The sequence below is a fragment of the Salmo salar genome, unplaced genomic scaffold (genome assembly GCF_905237065.1).
Source record: "Salmo salar unplaced genomic scaffold, Ssal_v3.1, whole genome shotgun sequence".
NCBI lineage: Eukaryota > Metazoa > Chordata > Actinopteri > Salmoniformes > Salmonidae > Salmo > Salmo salar.
In genome coordinates, this window is record NW_025547140.1 from 117,810 (window position 1) to 132,021 (window position 14,212).

At 43.3% G+C, this 14,212-nt stretch overlaps 1 protein-coding gene across 1 annotated transcript in view; it reads left to right on the forward strand.

The window, feature by feature from the left end:
* Positions 1–10,813: 10,813 nt before the first annotated feature.
* Positions 10,814–14,212, forward strand: part of LOC123731727 (E3 ubiquitin-protein ligase TRIM47-like) — an 89,068-nt gene continuing 85,669 nt past the window's right edge. The window contains exons 1-2 of the mRNA XM_045711131.1: positions 10,814–11,536; positions 13,227–13,322. Of these exons, the coding sequence (XP_045567087.1) occupies positions 10,940–11,536; positions 13,227–13,322 (693 nt within the window). The 5' untranslated portion in view covers positions 10,814–10,939. The remainder of the gene's footprint in view (positions 11,537–13,226; positions 13,323–14,212) is intronic.

The window sequence follows — 14,212 nt, forward strand, 5'->3', positions numbered from 1 at the left end:
GACAACATGACAGTTACCGCATACAAGCAAGGCACCTTCGACAAAATACCAGCCAAGTTCACTGTCCTCAATGACAACAAGACAAGGGTCCTGACTAACGATCCATCTAAACTTTCATCCCAGTGGAACGTTGACATTAACGGTGGCTTCTGTATCAAGATAGCTGGCACAGACACAGTTCCTTTCAATCGAACCCTATCTGTGTATGATGACGACAACAGGCAGGCTCTCATAAATGTCTTAGCCTTCATGATGTCAAACAGTCTCTGGGCATCGGACAGCGCAAAAGGAGCTTTAGACATTCTAGTTGCTTCTGCCCGAGGGGAGTTTCAATTCACATGCGGCCTGTGTTCAACAATAGGTCTTGCCAGGGTTATCATGGGACCCAGTGGAATATCATCATTTTCTTTTCCCCAGTGTGCAGACAGTTACGTCTGCATACCTTCTCATCACCTCAGCACTGACAAGGACTATGATGCTCTCAGAAATGTCCTAGCTCTTTTGCGATCTGCCTGCCTTGACGACCTTGGGATTCTCCACAGAGTCACTCAGGAGATGGCAATGGCAAGCCCGCGAGCCTTCCAAGACCTCGACTGTACATCTTTCCCTCCTAGACACATGTATGGTGGTGAAATACGTCACTGCACTGTACCAGACCATGAGTGAGTACGCCGACAACATTGCCATTATAGACGAAAATAGGCCTCACGTCAAAGTCTTGATCCAGAGCCCCTCTGATAACATAGGTGAAATCACTGGACATCTCTCAATCACCATACTCTATGGAACAACACTCTGGGACATATACACAAAACTCATCCATGGGCTGAGGCTTTCGGAGGGGTGTGAGGAAGAAGACATTGACAGTATTGCTACTGTCACACAGTTAAGCACCGAGGTGTTGATCAGGAGAACCCAGTTGAAGTTTATGTTGATTAACCATATGTCTTTAAAGGATTGGTATAACGTTTACTATGGTTCGACATGTGTATAGGTTAACAGCAATTTTGTGATATGTACAGGTGGACTATGTTATACAGTAATGTTTCACAAATATATTGAATAAAGGCACAAGACACATCTCCCTGACTGATCATTCATTTGGTTTATTCATGTGAAGACAAACTCAATGCTAGCTGGAATGGCATTATACAATAATTATACAATAGCTTACACAGAGTATGTTATGAAAAGAGTTCACTATTCATATCTATAGCCTTGTGCTGAGCACATCGGACCCTCTTGTGTCCTTCGATCATAGTCTATCCTTGTCATTGTCTCCACTCACTTTAAGGGGAAGGTCGTGGCACAAAAAGTACATTCTTAGCCCTTGTCATGTAGTCCATCAACTCTCGTATATTGGAGAAGTGTAGATTGGCCCCACATCAAAACCCAGACCTGTCGAACATCACTTTGTATGCCTTTCCTTTCCCTGTTACAATGTCAAAGAGGTACCCAGAACGGTGTTCATCCATGTAACATATTGCTGCAGCAGGATTGCTTTTTTCCATTTGCATACTTTTTAGGTTGTTTAACAAGGCAGTGTGCTCACATTACCCTGAGGACCTTCCATTTGGTGACTGCCCAAAAGACAGTCCCCACCATGCACTCCTTAGTGACTGTATCATGGTATGCATCTCTTCCACTACACGTATGCAAGGGAACTCACTTTGACCACCAGGTATGGATCTCGGTCTAGCATCAGGTACCCTCCTGGGTATTTTGCAATCATGTCCTCTATAATGTTTGCAGGTTGACTGTATTCACATTTTAGGAAGTCGGTACATTTGTAACGACCTCCTATGACATATATGGCGAATGAGATAATAACATAATCATCTGTCTTCATCATATATGAACACACTCCTCCGGGCACCGCTCCACAGTATTCCGATATGGCAAAAGCTCCAGCATTCACATCGGGTCTATTCAGAAAAGATGTACTTTGTTGCTCAGACACAGAACCCAACCAGTTGTCACCCAGTGACTCTACATTCCAGCCATTTCCAATAGACACTTGCTGTTCTTCCCCGTGCTGAGACAGGCTAAGTGTGTTCATATCCTAGGAACAGACCTTGCTATTTAACTTCTCTAGGGCCACAGGATTCCACTGGCTGTTACGTAGGTGGGACGATTTCGTCCCGCCTACGTAACAGCCAGTGGAATCCTGTGGCGCCGCTATTCAAATACCTTAGAAATGCTATTACTTCAATTTCTCAAACATATCCTCTAACAGCCACTTGCAGCCTGTGGCGCGATTTTCAAAACCTTAAAAATCCTATTACTTCAATTTCTCAAACATATTACTATTTTACAGCTATTTAAAGACAAGACTCTCGTTAATCTAACCACACTGTCCGATTTCAAAAAGGCTTTACAACGAAAGCAAAACATTAGATTATGTCAGCAGAGTACCAAGCCAGAAATAATCAGACACCCATTTTTCAAGCCAGCATATAATGTCACCAAAACCCAGAAGACAGCTAAATGCAGCACTCACCTTTGATGATCTTCATCAGATGACAACCCTAGGACATTATGTTATACAATACATGCATGTTTTGTTCAATAAAGTTCATATTTATATCAAAAACCAGCTTTTTACATTAGCATGTGACGTTCAGAACTAGCATACCCCCGCAAACTTCCGGGGAATTCGCTAACATTTTACTAAATTACTCACGATAAACGTTCACAAAAAGCATAACAATTATTTTAAGAATTATAGATACAGACCTCCTCTATGCACTCGATATGTCCGATTTTAAAATAGCTTTTTGGTGAAAGCACATTTTGCAATATTCTAAGTACATAGCCCAGGCATCACGGGCTCGCTATTTAGACACCCGGCAAGTTTAGCACCACCATAATCATATTTACTATTATAAAAGTTTGATTACCTTTTGTTGTCTTCGTCAGAATGCACTCCCAGGACGTCTACTTCAATAACAAATGTTGGTTTGGTCCAAAATAATCCATCGTTATATCCGAATAGCGGCGTTTTTTCGTATGCGTTCCAGACACTATCCGAAATGGTAAAGAAGTGTCGTGCGCATGGCGCAATTCGTGACAATAAAATTCTAAATATTCCATTACCGTACTTCGAAGCATGTCAACCGCTGTTTAAAATCTATTTTTACGCCATTTTTCTCGTAGAAAAGCGATAATATTCCGACAGGGAATCTCCTTTTCGGCAAACAGAGGAAAAAAATCACAAAGGCGGGGCGGTCGGGTCATGCGCATAAGTCCAGAGTCCCTTGATCGGCCACTTGAGAAAGGCGATAATGTGTTTCAGCCTGGGGCTGGAATGACGACATTCTGTTTTTTCCTGGGCTCTGAGCGCCTATGGACGACGTGGGAAGTGTCACGTTAGAGCAGAGATCCTTAGTAAAAGATAGAGATGGAAAAGAAGTTCAAGAAATGGTCAGACAGGCCACTTCCTGTAAAGGAATCTCTCAGGTTTTGACCTGCCATTTGAGTTCTGTTATACTCACAGACACCATTCAAACAGTTTTAGAAACTTTAGGGTGTTTTCTATCCATATGTAATAAGTATATGCATATTCTAGTTACTGGGTAGGAGTGGTAACCAGATTAAATCGGGTATGTTTTTTATCCAGCCGTGTCAATACTGCCCCCTAGCCCTAACAGGATATGACTATTTTACACCATTTTAAAGACAAGACTCTCGTTAATCTAACCACACTGTCCGATTTCAAAAAGGCTTTACAACGAAAGCAAAACATTAGATTATGTCAGCAGAGTACCCAGCCAGAAATAATCAGACACCCATTTTTCAAGCTAGCATATAATGTCACATAAACCCAAACCACAGCTAAATGCAGCACTAACCTTTGATGATCTTCATCAGATGACAACCCTAGGACATTATGTTATACAATACATGCATGTTTTGTTCAATCAAGTTCATATTTATATCAAAAACCAGCTTTTTACATTAGCATGTGACTAGCATGTGACTAGCATTCCCACCGAACACTGCCGGTGAATTTACTAAATTACTCACGATAAACGTTCACAAAAAGCATAACAATTATTTTAAGAATTATAGATACAGAACTCCTCTATGCACTCGATATGTCCAATTTTAAAATAGCTTTTCGGTGAAAGCACATTTTGCAATATTCTCAGTAGATAGCCCGGCATCACAGGGCTAGCTATTTAGACACCCAGCCAGTTTAGCACTCACCAAAGTCAGATTTACTATAAGAAAAATGTTATTACCTTTGGTGTTCTTCGTCAGAATGCACTCCCAGGACTTCTACTTCAATAACAAATGTTGGTTTGGTCCCAAATAATCCATAGTTATGTTCAAATATCGGCGTTTTGTTCGTGCGTTCAAGACACTATCCGAAAGGGTAAATAAGGGTTACGAGCATGGCGCATTTCGTGACAAAAAAATTCTAAATATTCCATTACCGTACTTCGAAGCATGTCAACCGCTGTTTAAAATCCATTTTTATGCCATTCTTCTCGTAAAAAAAGCGATAATATTCCGAGCGGGAATCTGCATTTAGGTAAACAGATGAAAGAAAATAAAGCATGAGGTCGACTCGGGCACACGCCTAAGCCCATAGTACTCTGATCGGCCACTTGCCAAAAGCGATAATGTGTTTCAGCCAGAGGCTGCCTCGATATCGTTCAGCTTTTTCCCGGGCTCTGAGAGCCTATGGGAGCCGTAGGAAGTGTCACGTTAGAGCAAAGATCCTCAGTCTTCAATAAAAAGAGCCCAGATGAACAACAACTTGTCAGACAGGCCACTTCCCATATAGAATCCTCTCAGGTTTTTGCCTGCCATATGAGTTCTGTTATACTCACAGACACCATTCAAACAGTTTTAGAAACTTTAGGGTGTTTTCTATCCAAAGCCAATAATTATATGCATATTCTAGTTACTGGGCAGGAGTAGTAACCAGATTAAATCGGGTACGTTTTTTATCCGGCCGTGTCAATACTGCCCCCTACCCCCAACAGGTTAACTGCTTTCCTGTGATAGTTGGTTGGGTAAACACCCGGGGGTTGGGTTTATCCAAGGCTTGCTTGGGATTCATCCAAGGCTTGATTGGATGAATACCCCAGAGCTGGAAGAGAGAGAGAGAGAGCCACATTATGCTAAGTGGTAAATGGGTTGTTAGCACCCCTAGGTTGAATACACACGAGCGTTTGAGTAACAGTCCACAGATGAATAACCAAGATATTGTGCCATGAAGGGACTCGTGTTAGATAATACAGACACGGCTGAATGAGCAGGCCCAGCCATAATCACTTTCTGAATGAGCAGGGCAGAGTTGATAACACGACCTCGGAAAAGGAACAAGGGGGAGAAGAAAAACGCTTGCTTTGTTTTTTCTATCTTTTTATCTCGTGTGAAGTATTTGGCTTTCCTTATGTGTGGGTTTGAAGTTCCACACCCAGAGAAAAGGGGGGATTGTTGGGATATATTTAATTAAACTAGGTGTGGTGCATAGCTTATGAATACATTCATGTTATTAAACATAACAGGTTTGTATTGTATTGACATAGATTGAGCAACCTATAATACAAGTGACTAACTGGAGGGTTGGTCATAGGGGCTAGTCTGTATGGACCGTTTGAGACTGGGTTGATCGCCACTTGTCTCCACTGGTCTCCTCCTTCTCCCTCTTGTTACATCCATCGTGCTCATGCACAGGTCCTGTGCTGTAGGAAAGGGTCTTGGTACAAAGGACACTTTTACAACCGTTGTCATATGGTCCAGCAAACTTGTCATTGAGTTAAAGTGTATATCTGTATCAAGCACAAACCCCGAATTATCAAACGTGACCTTGTATGGTTGTCCTTTTGCTGTTACAATTTTGAAGAGGTATCCACATTCCTCTTCATCCATATAACAGATCGCTGCAGCTGGCTTGGGGTATTCGTCTTCCATCTTTTTTAGGTCCTGTATAACTTCAATGTGCTTTGATGACCTTGGGGAACTGCCCGTTGAAAGCCCCCCCCACCTCCCTGCATCTCACCAGAGTAGGCCGTGATGGCAATAGCTTCTACAGTGACTTCGGGTCTATTTAGGGATGATATTAGCTGCTCTTTAGAGACGGAACCCCACCACTTCTGAGGCCAGTTGCCATATTTCCTTTACTTAGAGACACGGAGTGAGTCGAATTGTCTTCTCCCCACATAGGCCATCTTCTAATCAGTAACCTAGTTTGCTATATATGTGTGTGTGTGTGTGTGTGTGTGTGTGTGTGTGTGTGTGTGTGTGTGTGTGTGTGTGTGTGTGTGTGTGTGTGTGTGTGTGTGTGTGTGTGTGTGTGTGTGTGTGTGTGTGTGTGTGTGTGTGTGTGTGTGTGTGTGTGTGTGTGTGTGTGTGTGTGTGTGTGTGTGTGTGAGGCATCAGTGTCTCTGTAGCCAAGGCATTAGTGTGTGATTAAATGCCTCCGTCTCTCAGCCTCATGGCACCTGGCCTGGCCCTGCCTTTACAATATCTAATCTCTGTACAGGAGATAAGCTGTGTGTGTGTGTGTGTGTGTGTGTGTGAGGCATCAGTGTCTCCGGAAGGGAATAAATAGTGCAGCAAACACCAGACTCCCAGCAGGTAACAGTAAACAGACACATTGAAAGCAATGAATAAGCTTAAACCATTTGATAAAGCACACACACACACACACATCGCCGTCCTGTAGATACGACTCCTGAGTTGAAATGGTATCAGCGCTTTCGGTTGAGTCGACCGTTGAATATGATGTGTAGAAAGAATGGTTTCCAGGGTCCCCATCTGCCATAGTAGCGACTGAGATGTAATCAAAGGCACGTATAGATAGAGAACCCTGCCCTGTTGCACAAGAAGGACACCATTTACACAGTCCACTGAAGTGTGTATATGCACACATGCAAATGGCACTCGGTACATAAGCACACATCTGTCGATACCACATAAACCGATCCCAGAGAGGCCCGAGTCTACAGGCAGTTTGCTGAGATACACTTAGCGCCTCCAGTCCTCACACACTCAGGGGGTAATATCAGTCCATTAGCCTGACACACAAAAAGAACACCACGTTGTTTAGATAGGTTTCAACAGAGCCATTGCCAACCTCTGAAAAGCTCTCTGACAGCAACTCTCTTTGCTCTCTAATCAAACTCTTAGGACAACCTAAGCTTAGCCCCTATCCTCGTAACTCCATCGAACACCTCAGGATACCACAGACTGCACTTTCACTAAGGCTATGGCAGGCTGGTACGACTGCCTCCTCTTGAAGGACAGGACCCTGACAGATTACGAGAAGGAAAAGCTGGACCGTGTGAACGTGAGAGCCGGCAGCGCGAAGGCGGCCATGTGACGATAGGCCCAAGGGACAGTCTCTTCACCGGACCCATGAATGTGCCGTTAACGCACTACCACCATCTCGACGCCCTATTAGCCATCATGGCGTGCTACGTCTCCCCGAGAGTGAAAAGTTTGTACGACTATCCCGTGAGACATGTTCACATTGAACCAGGGCAGCTGCTCCATCACGCATCACAATCCCCTGTCAAGTCAACGTGGAGAGGAGAAGAGTAAGCAAAGTATAGATACGATAAGGGTAAAAGAGAATATTACCATCCTATTCACACTACACCCACAAGTGGAAAGACACTGGTCCACCCTGGACTTGGTCCCCCCATAGCCTTATGCGGCCAGGGACCACAGCCAGCCCTCAAGACATGGACTCCACCGCTAGCTACCAAGACCTGAGGTTCATTTCAAAGCATTACACATTCACTGTACAGCATGTATGCACTATGGTGATGACACAGAATATGAATAAAAAGCTCAACAGCCGTTCTCACAGTTCAGTGCCATGTTGTTACATTGACTATTCATCTCTACCCCTACACCTGTCTTTCACTCATTACTTTGCAAGGCATACCTCGCAGTGTTTCATATCCCACATAGGAATATGCACTCCCAGCACTTACAGAGACGAGTGGTAGCACTATGCAACACTTTTCCAACCCTATTGCAGGTATAACTTAGTGTTTACATTGGGAGGGAGAAATGTAGCACATACCCCTGACAGACATGGTGAATTAGTCAGTCCTAGCAAGCAAAACTCCCGAATGCACTCTGTGACACTGAGACAGAATAGCATATTGTAGCCTAAGTCAGGTGCATATATTATAGACACAGAGATAGTTAGGCAGGGAATAGGACAGTGTGTACGAGAGACAACCCAATAAACATTGGGGCGAGGTGCAGCAACTATTACCTACATTGGATAAAGCAGGACATTAAACCAACAGTAGGGGGGAGCGACGGGAAGGTACATTTCCAAACACACCGGGTGACAGGAAGGTCAGGAATACTACTATCACACTCACCAGACACAGTGTTCCTAACCAACAGATATGTTATTTATATAGTTTTAGAATACTTTTAGAAATAGTTAGTTGATTACGGGGCCACCTGGCTGTTTGCGAACAGGGCCCTTGGTTGGAATGTGGCGCGTGTGAGTTCTGGGGCAGGACGTTCCAGTGGTATCCACCTGGTGGTAATGTGGTATAACAAATAAATGTAATAAACATTTTCAGTATTTCATTTTCTCTTTCTCATTTATTTTTCCTTTTTGTTTCTTGTCCTTGGGTTTACAGTTCTTTATCAGAGTTTCCATTTCCTCACACACAGAGACATCCAATGTTCCCACTGCAGGCCATTTGGTGTTTAATTTTCTTGTGTGTTTTTCCCATTTCATAGAGATTTTATTATCTCCTCTTTACTTAGGGGGTGTCTAGTCCCTAATATCTCTACTGGTGTTGTATTCATTTTATCGATTGTCTACAGCTTAGCTATAATTGATTAAATCCTCCTTGCTATCTTCTTTTCCTTTTGATTTAATTCTTTGTGATGTCTATCCTTCTTATGTTTATTTATTTACTCACTATATCCTATCTTCTGGTTAATGATTGTTTTGGTCCTATTTTACTCTATCCTCAGCACTAGTTCCTATTTCACGGCTGGGTAGCCTGAGGCTGTTTTTCTCTACACAGCTTGTGCTTTATCCGTATGTTTTATCTTCTCACTTCACTCACCGTATATACTATATGTGTTTTGTTTAATACTTTTTATTATGTTCTGTGTATTTCACAGTGGTTACTTTAACACACTATTATGTCAATGTTTTATCTTTCCATAGCTTCTTTTGTCTGTTATCTATTGATTTTGTTCCCTCTTCCTTGTCAGTATAACCTCTCTGTCAACAATAACATATCTCTGACCTTACTGTTGACAAATGGAACCGGTCTCTAGTTGGGGGAAAGTGCTTGTCAGTATAACCTCTCTGTCAACAATAACATATCTCTGACCTTACTGTTGACAAATGGAACATTCCACCCTAACATGTAGCTGGGAATACGTTATAAACTTCAGAATGTCAGTGTGTATGCTGAACCTACTTCCTCAGTAAATGGAACTATGTATGTATGGAAGGGAAAGCCTGCTATTATCTGTCTATACTATGTATGTATGGAGGGGGAAGCCTGCTATTATCTGTCTACACTATGTATGTATGGAGGGGGAAGCCTGCTATTATCTGTCTATACTATGTATGTATGGAGGGGGAAGCCTGCTATTATCTGTCTATACTATGTATGTATGGAGGGGGAAGCCTGCTATTAGCTGTCTACACTATGTATGTGATGTACAACAAACAGTGCAGCAGTAATGAATGAGGAGGAAAGTGTTTCCATAGGTTTGTGTTGTTATTATTATTAGCGTCTTGGGTCTTTTTTAATATCAAGGAATATTTCACTTCCTCTGTTCATAGGAGTAACAACATGAATTTGTCCATGAGGCAGAAGTAATGTGGTGCGACTCGAGTTTCGCCATCAGCTGGAAGACTGTGTCCCTTTTTGGTCAGTGTCAGTGGAGGAAAGAGAGAGTGGAGGGATGTTGAGAGACGGACCCTCAGTCTGCTGCTCTCTCCCTCTGCTGAGACTGACCCTCAGTCTGCTGCTCTCTCCCTCTGCTGAGACTGACCCTCAGTCTGCTGCTCTCTCCCTCTGCTGAGACTGACCCTCAGTCTGCTGCTCTCTCCCTCTGCTGAGACTGACCCTCAGTCTGCTGCTCTCTCCCTCTGCTGAGACGGACCCTCAGTCTGCTGCTCTAGAGACTGAGAGGTATAGAGACATACTGTCAAGGTGACAGGTATCCTAGTGGTTTAGAGACTGAGAGGTATAGAGACACACTGTCAAGGTGACAGGTATCCTAGTGGTTTAGAGACTGAGAGGTATAGAGACACACTGTCAAGGTGACAGGTATCCTTGTGGTTTAGAGACTGAGAGGTAAGACAGTTTCATTTCATCGGGTTTCAGAAATAATGTATAGGATATGTTCATAACCCCGTCCACCTATAAGATGTGGGGGGGGGGGATCTGTATGACTAAGAAGAGATACAAAGAACTCTGATTGTAAAACATCTTCTCTTTTTAGTCCTAGATATGTCTATGGTTACTGCTGAATGTAGTACCTCTAACCCTGATCCTAGGCCTAACAGTAATAACCACACTGTAATGTTAGAACACATAAGTGTATTATAAGGCATTATAAAGGTCATTAAAATATTTATAATATGTACTTCATAGAAACTGTTAACCTTTATATATGCTAACAACTCACATTTTGTTAGATGTATTCCATATTAAGGGTCCTAAACTAGGAACTAAAATATTTGTCTCCCTCTAGACGTTGTATGCAGATCTCTCTCTCCCTCCCTGCACCCCTCCTTCCCTTGTTCCCTCCCTCTAACCCCTCCTTCCCTCTAACCCCTCCCTCCCTCCCTCTAACCCCAGCCATCTGGCAGAACAAGGAAATCCCTCCCCCTCCCACAGACTCTCTTCTGTGGAAACTAAACTGATCTGAGTCTCTGTGTCGTCTGTCTGTGTGAGAGTGAACAACCATCCAAATGGCTCAGCAGGGAGTTCTGCTGGACCAGGACCAGTTCTGTTGTTCTGTCTGTCTGGATCTACTGAAGGAACCGGTCACCATCCCCTGTGGACACAGTTACTGTAGGAGCTGTATTGAGGACTGCTGGGATAAGGATGTTCTGAAAGGGGTCTATAGCTGTCCTCAGTGCAGAGAGACCTTCACTCCAAGGCCTAATCTGAGGAAAAATAACATGTTGGCTGAGATGGTGGAGAAACTGAGGAAGACAGGACTCCAGGCTGCTCCCCCTCCTGCTCTGTGCTGTGCTGGACCTGGAGATGTGGCGTGTGATGTCTGCACTGGGACCAGAAAGCGGAAAGCCCTCATGTCCTGTCTGCCATGTCTGGCCTCTTACTGTGAGACTCACCTCCTATCTCACTATGAATCTCCTGCTTTGAAGAAGCACAAGCTGGTCAAAGCCACCGCACAACTACAGGAGAAGATCTGCTCTCATCATGACAAACTGCTGGAGGTTTACTGTCGTACCGATCAGCAGTGTATCTGTTATCAGTGTGTGATGGATGAACATAAAGGCCATGATACAGTGTCAGCTGCAGCAGAGAGGACTGAGAAACAGGTAAGACCAGAACAACTTGTTGGTGACTGTCTGATAAACAAAGAGTTAAAGATACAGTATCAACTGAGGCTGTTTGAATATGAGACCATTCAAATGAAATGGATCCACAAATATGAACACAAACCTTGAGTATATAGATATGTTAACCCAGATTCTCCAAATGTATCACCATTTTCAAAATTCTGTTAGGTTCTGAACAGACAGAGTAAAAACTCAAACCAAGTTTATTCACCCACTGGGTCATACAGCTGCAAAGACAATGTATGATTACACAAGAACATATATTTATAACCTCATACTAGGCGGTGTCAACTGTTACACATCTAGACAGCCAATACATCTCTGTTGCTAGGCAGGAACTGAATTGGTTCCTTTCACTGGTGTAGTCATGGCCCTGCCTGATGCTAGAACCGTGGTGGGTGTGGAATTGTATGTGTGTGAGATAGGACTGTAGTAGGAGGGTCGTTGGGGTGGGCCTCTCTGGCCCCCCCTCCCAGAGATTTCTTCTCACTTCATCTGTTGAATTGAACTTGAGCTGAATTCCTGGCTCCTCCCTAGTTCTGCAGCTGGCCTGCCTTATCAGAGACTAACTAGACTGTGGAATTCCTAGCTCCTCTCTAGTTCTGCAGCTGGCCTGCCTTATCAGAGACTAACTAGACTGTTGAATTCCTGGCTCCTCTCTAGTTCTGCAGCTGTCCTGCCTTATCAGAGACTAACTAGACTGTTGAATTCCTAGCTCCTCTCTAGTTTTGCAGCTGGCCTGCCTTATCAGAGTCTAACTAGACTGTTGAATTCCTGGCTCCTCCCTAGTTCTGCAGCTGGCCTACCTTATCAGAGACTAGTTGCCCTTTGTCTCCCTCTTTAGGAACATTGATATTCAACAATAACATGTTTGAACAGAATATTTCAGCACTTCCCCTTGTCTCTCTCAGTAACTTTCCATACACCAAGTTCCTATCCACCCTTCATTGACCCCAACATATACATTCCTTATACATGTGTAAGGGCTGTCGTCGGAAGAAGACCAAGGTGCAGCAGAGGATGTGTTCATCATTAGAATTTTAATAGAACAACGTGAACACTATACAAAAAACAAGAAAAATGACAGCCTAAACAGTCCTGTCAGGTGCAAACACTAACAGAAACAATTACCCACCAAAACCCAAAGGAAAAACATGCTCCTTATGTGTGACTCCCAATCAGCAACAACGAGCTTCAGCTGTGCCTGATTGGGAGCCACACATGGCCCAAAACAAAGAAATACAAAAACATAGAAAAAGGAACATAGAACGCCCACCCAATGTAACGCCCTGGCCTAACCAAAATAAAGAACAAAAACCCCTCTCTATGGCCAGGGCGTTACAACATGTAAAGTCATCAATACGTTATAGTTTGGTAACATGAATAAGTATATTTCTAGCTAGAATTCAATCAAGTCAAACACCATTATCGTTAGTTATCAAACATCATTATCATTCGTTATCAAACACCAAATCAACACCAAATCAACTCCCTGATTTGTGTTCTGCTAAAACTATAATTCACATGACAACATAATGATATAATTTCAGACAGACACTTCCTCAATATTTTGATCCCTATCTTCTATGGGCCCTATGTCACATTACTATACTATTGATCTACTGGACTAATAAAGCTTGATATCTCATTGAAGAGTGATTCTCCACAGAGGCAGCTGGAGATGAGTCAGCAGAAGGTCCAGCAGAGATTCCAGGAGAGAGAGAAGGAGCTGAAGGAGCTCCAACAGGCTGTGAAGTCTCTCAAGGTGAGTATTGTTGACCAGAGGAGACACACCATTTCACTTCTCTCCTCCATTCAGAGAGAGGGAGAGAGGGGCCCCTATCCAATCCCACTGACCTCACTGTTGGGAACAGGCTGTCTGGACTCCTTTCAGAGAATTGACTGCTTAATGTAACCAACGGGATATGAACCCAGGTCTACCATGGGATAAACCAACATCTTGACCATTACACCAAGAGAACATTCCTTATTGGGCCGACACTGATTTAGAAGTCGCAGGCTGGGCTACCTCATCACATAACCATGAGTAACCATGACTGACTCATGTCCCCTATACATTAACATGGAGTCTCTCTCTCTAAATTCAATTCAAAGATCTTTATTGGCATGGGAAACATATCTTTACTATGCCAAAGCAAGTGAAGTAGATAATAACCTGTTGGGGATAGGGGGCAGTATTTGCACGGCCGGATGAAAAACTTACCCGATTTAATCTGGTTACTACTCCTGCCCAGTAACTAGAATATACATATACTTAGAATTATAGATAATATTCCAACCGGGCGACGTTGTATTCGTTCAAAGAGAGAAAGAAAAACATGGAGTCCTCTCGTGCACGTGCGCTCCAGTGTCATTGTTCCCTGCCTGACCGCTCACAAAAACTCCTGCTGTTTATTCGCCCAGAGACTGCAGAGCTCTCATTCCACTTTCTGGCGCCTTCTGAGAGCCATTGGAAGCCTTAGAAAATATCACGTTAGAGCAGAGATGCTGTATTTTTGATAGAGATGCCCTAGAACGACAACAAATTGTCAGACAGGGTTTTGGCCTGCCATATAAGTTCTGTTATACTCACAGACACCATTCAAACAGTTTTAGAAACTTTAGAGTGTTTTCTATCCAAATCTACTAATTATA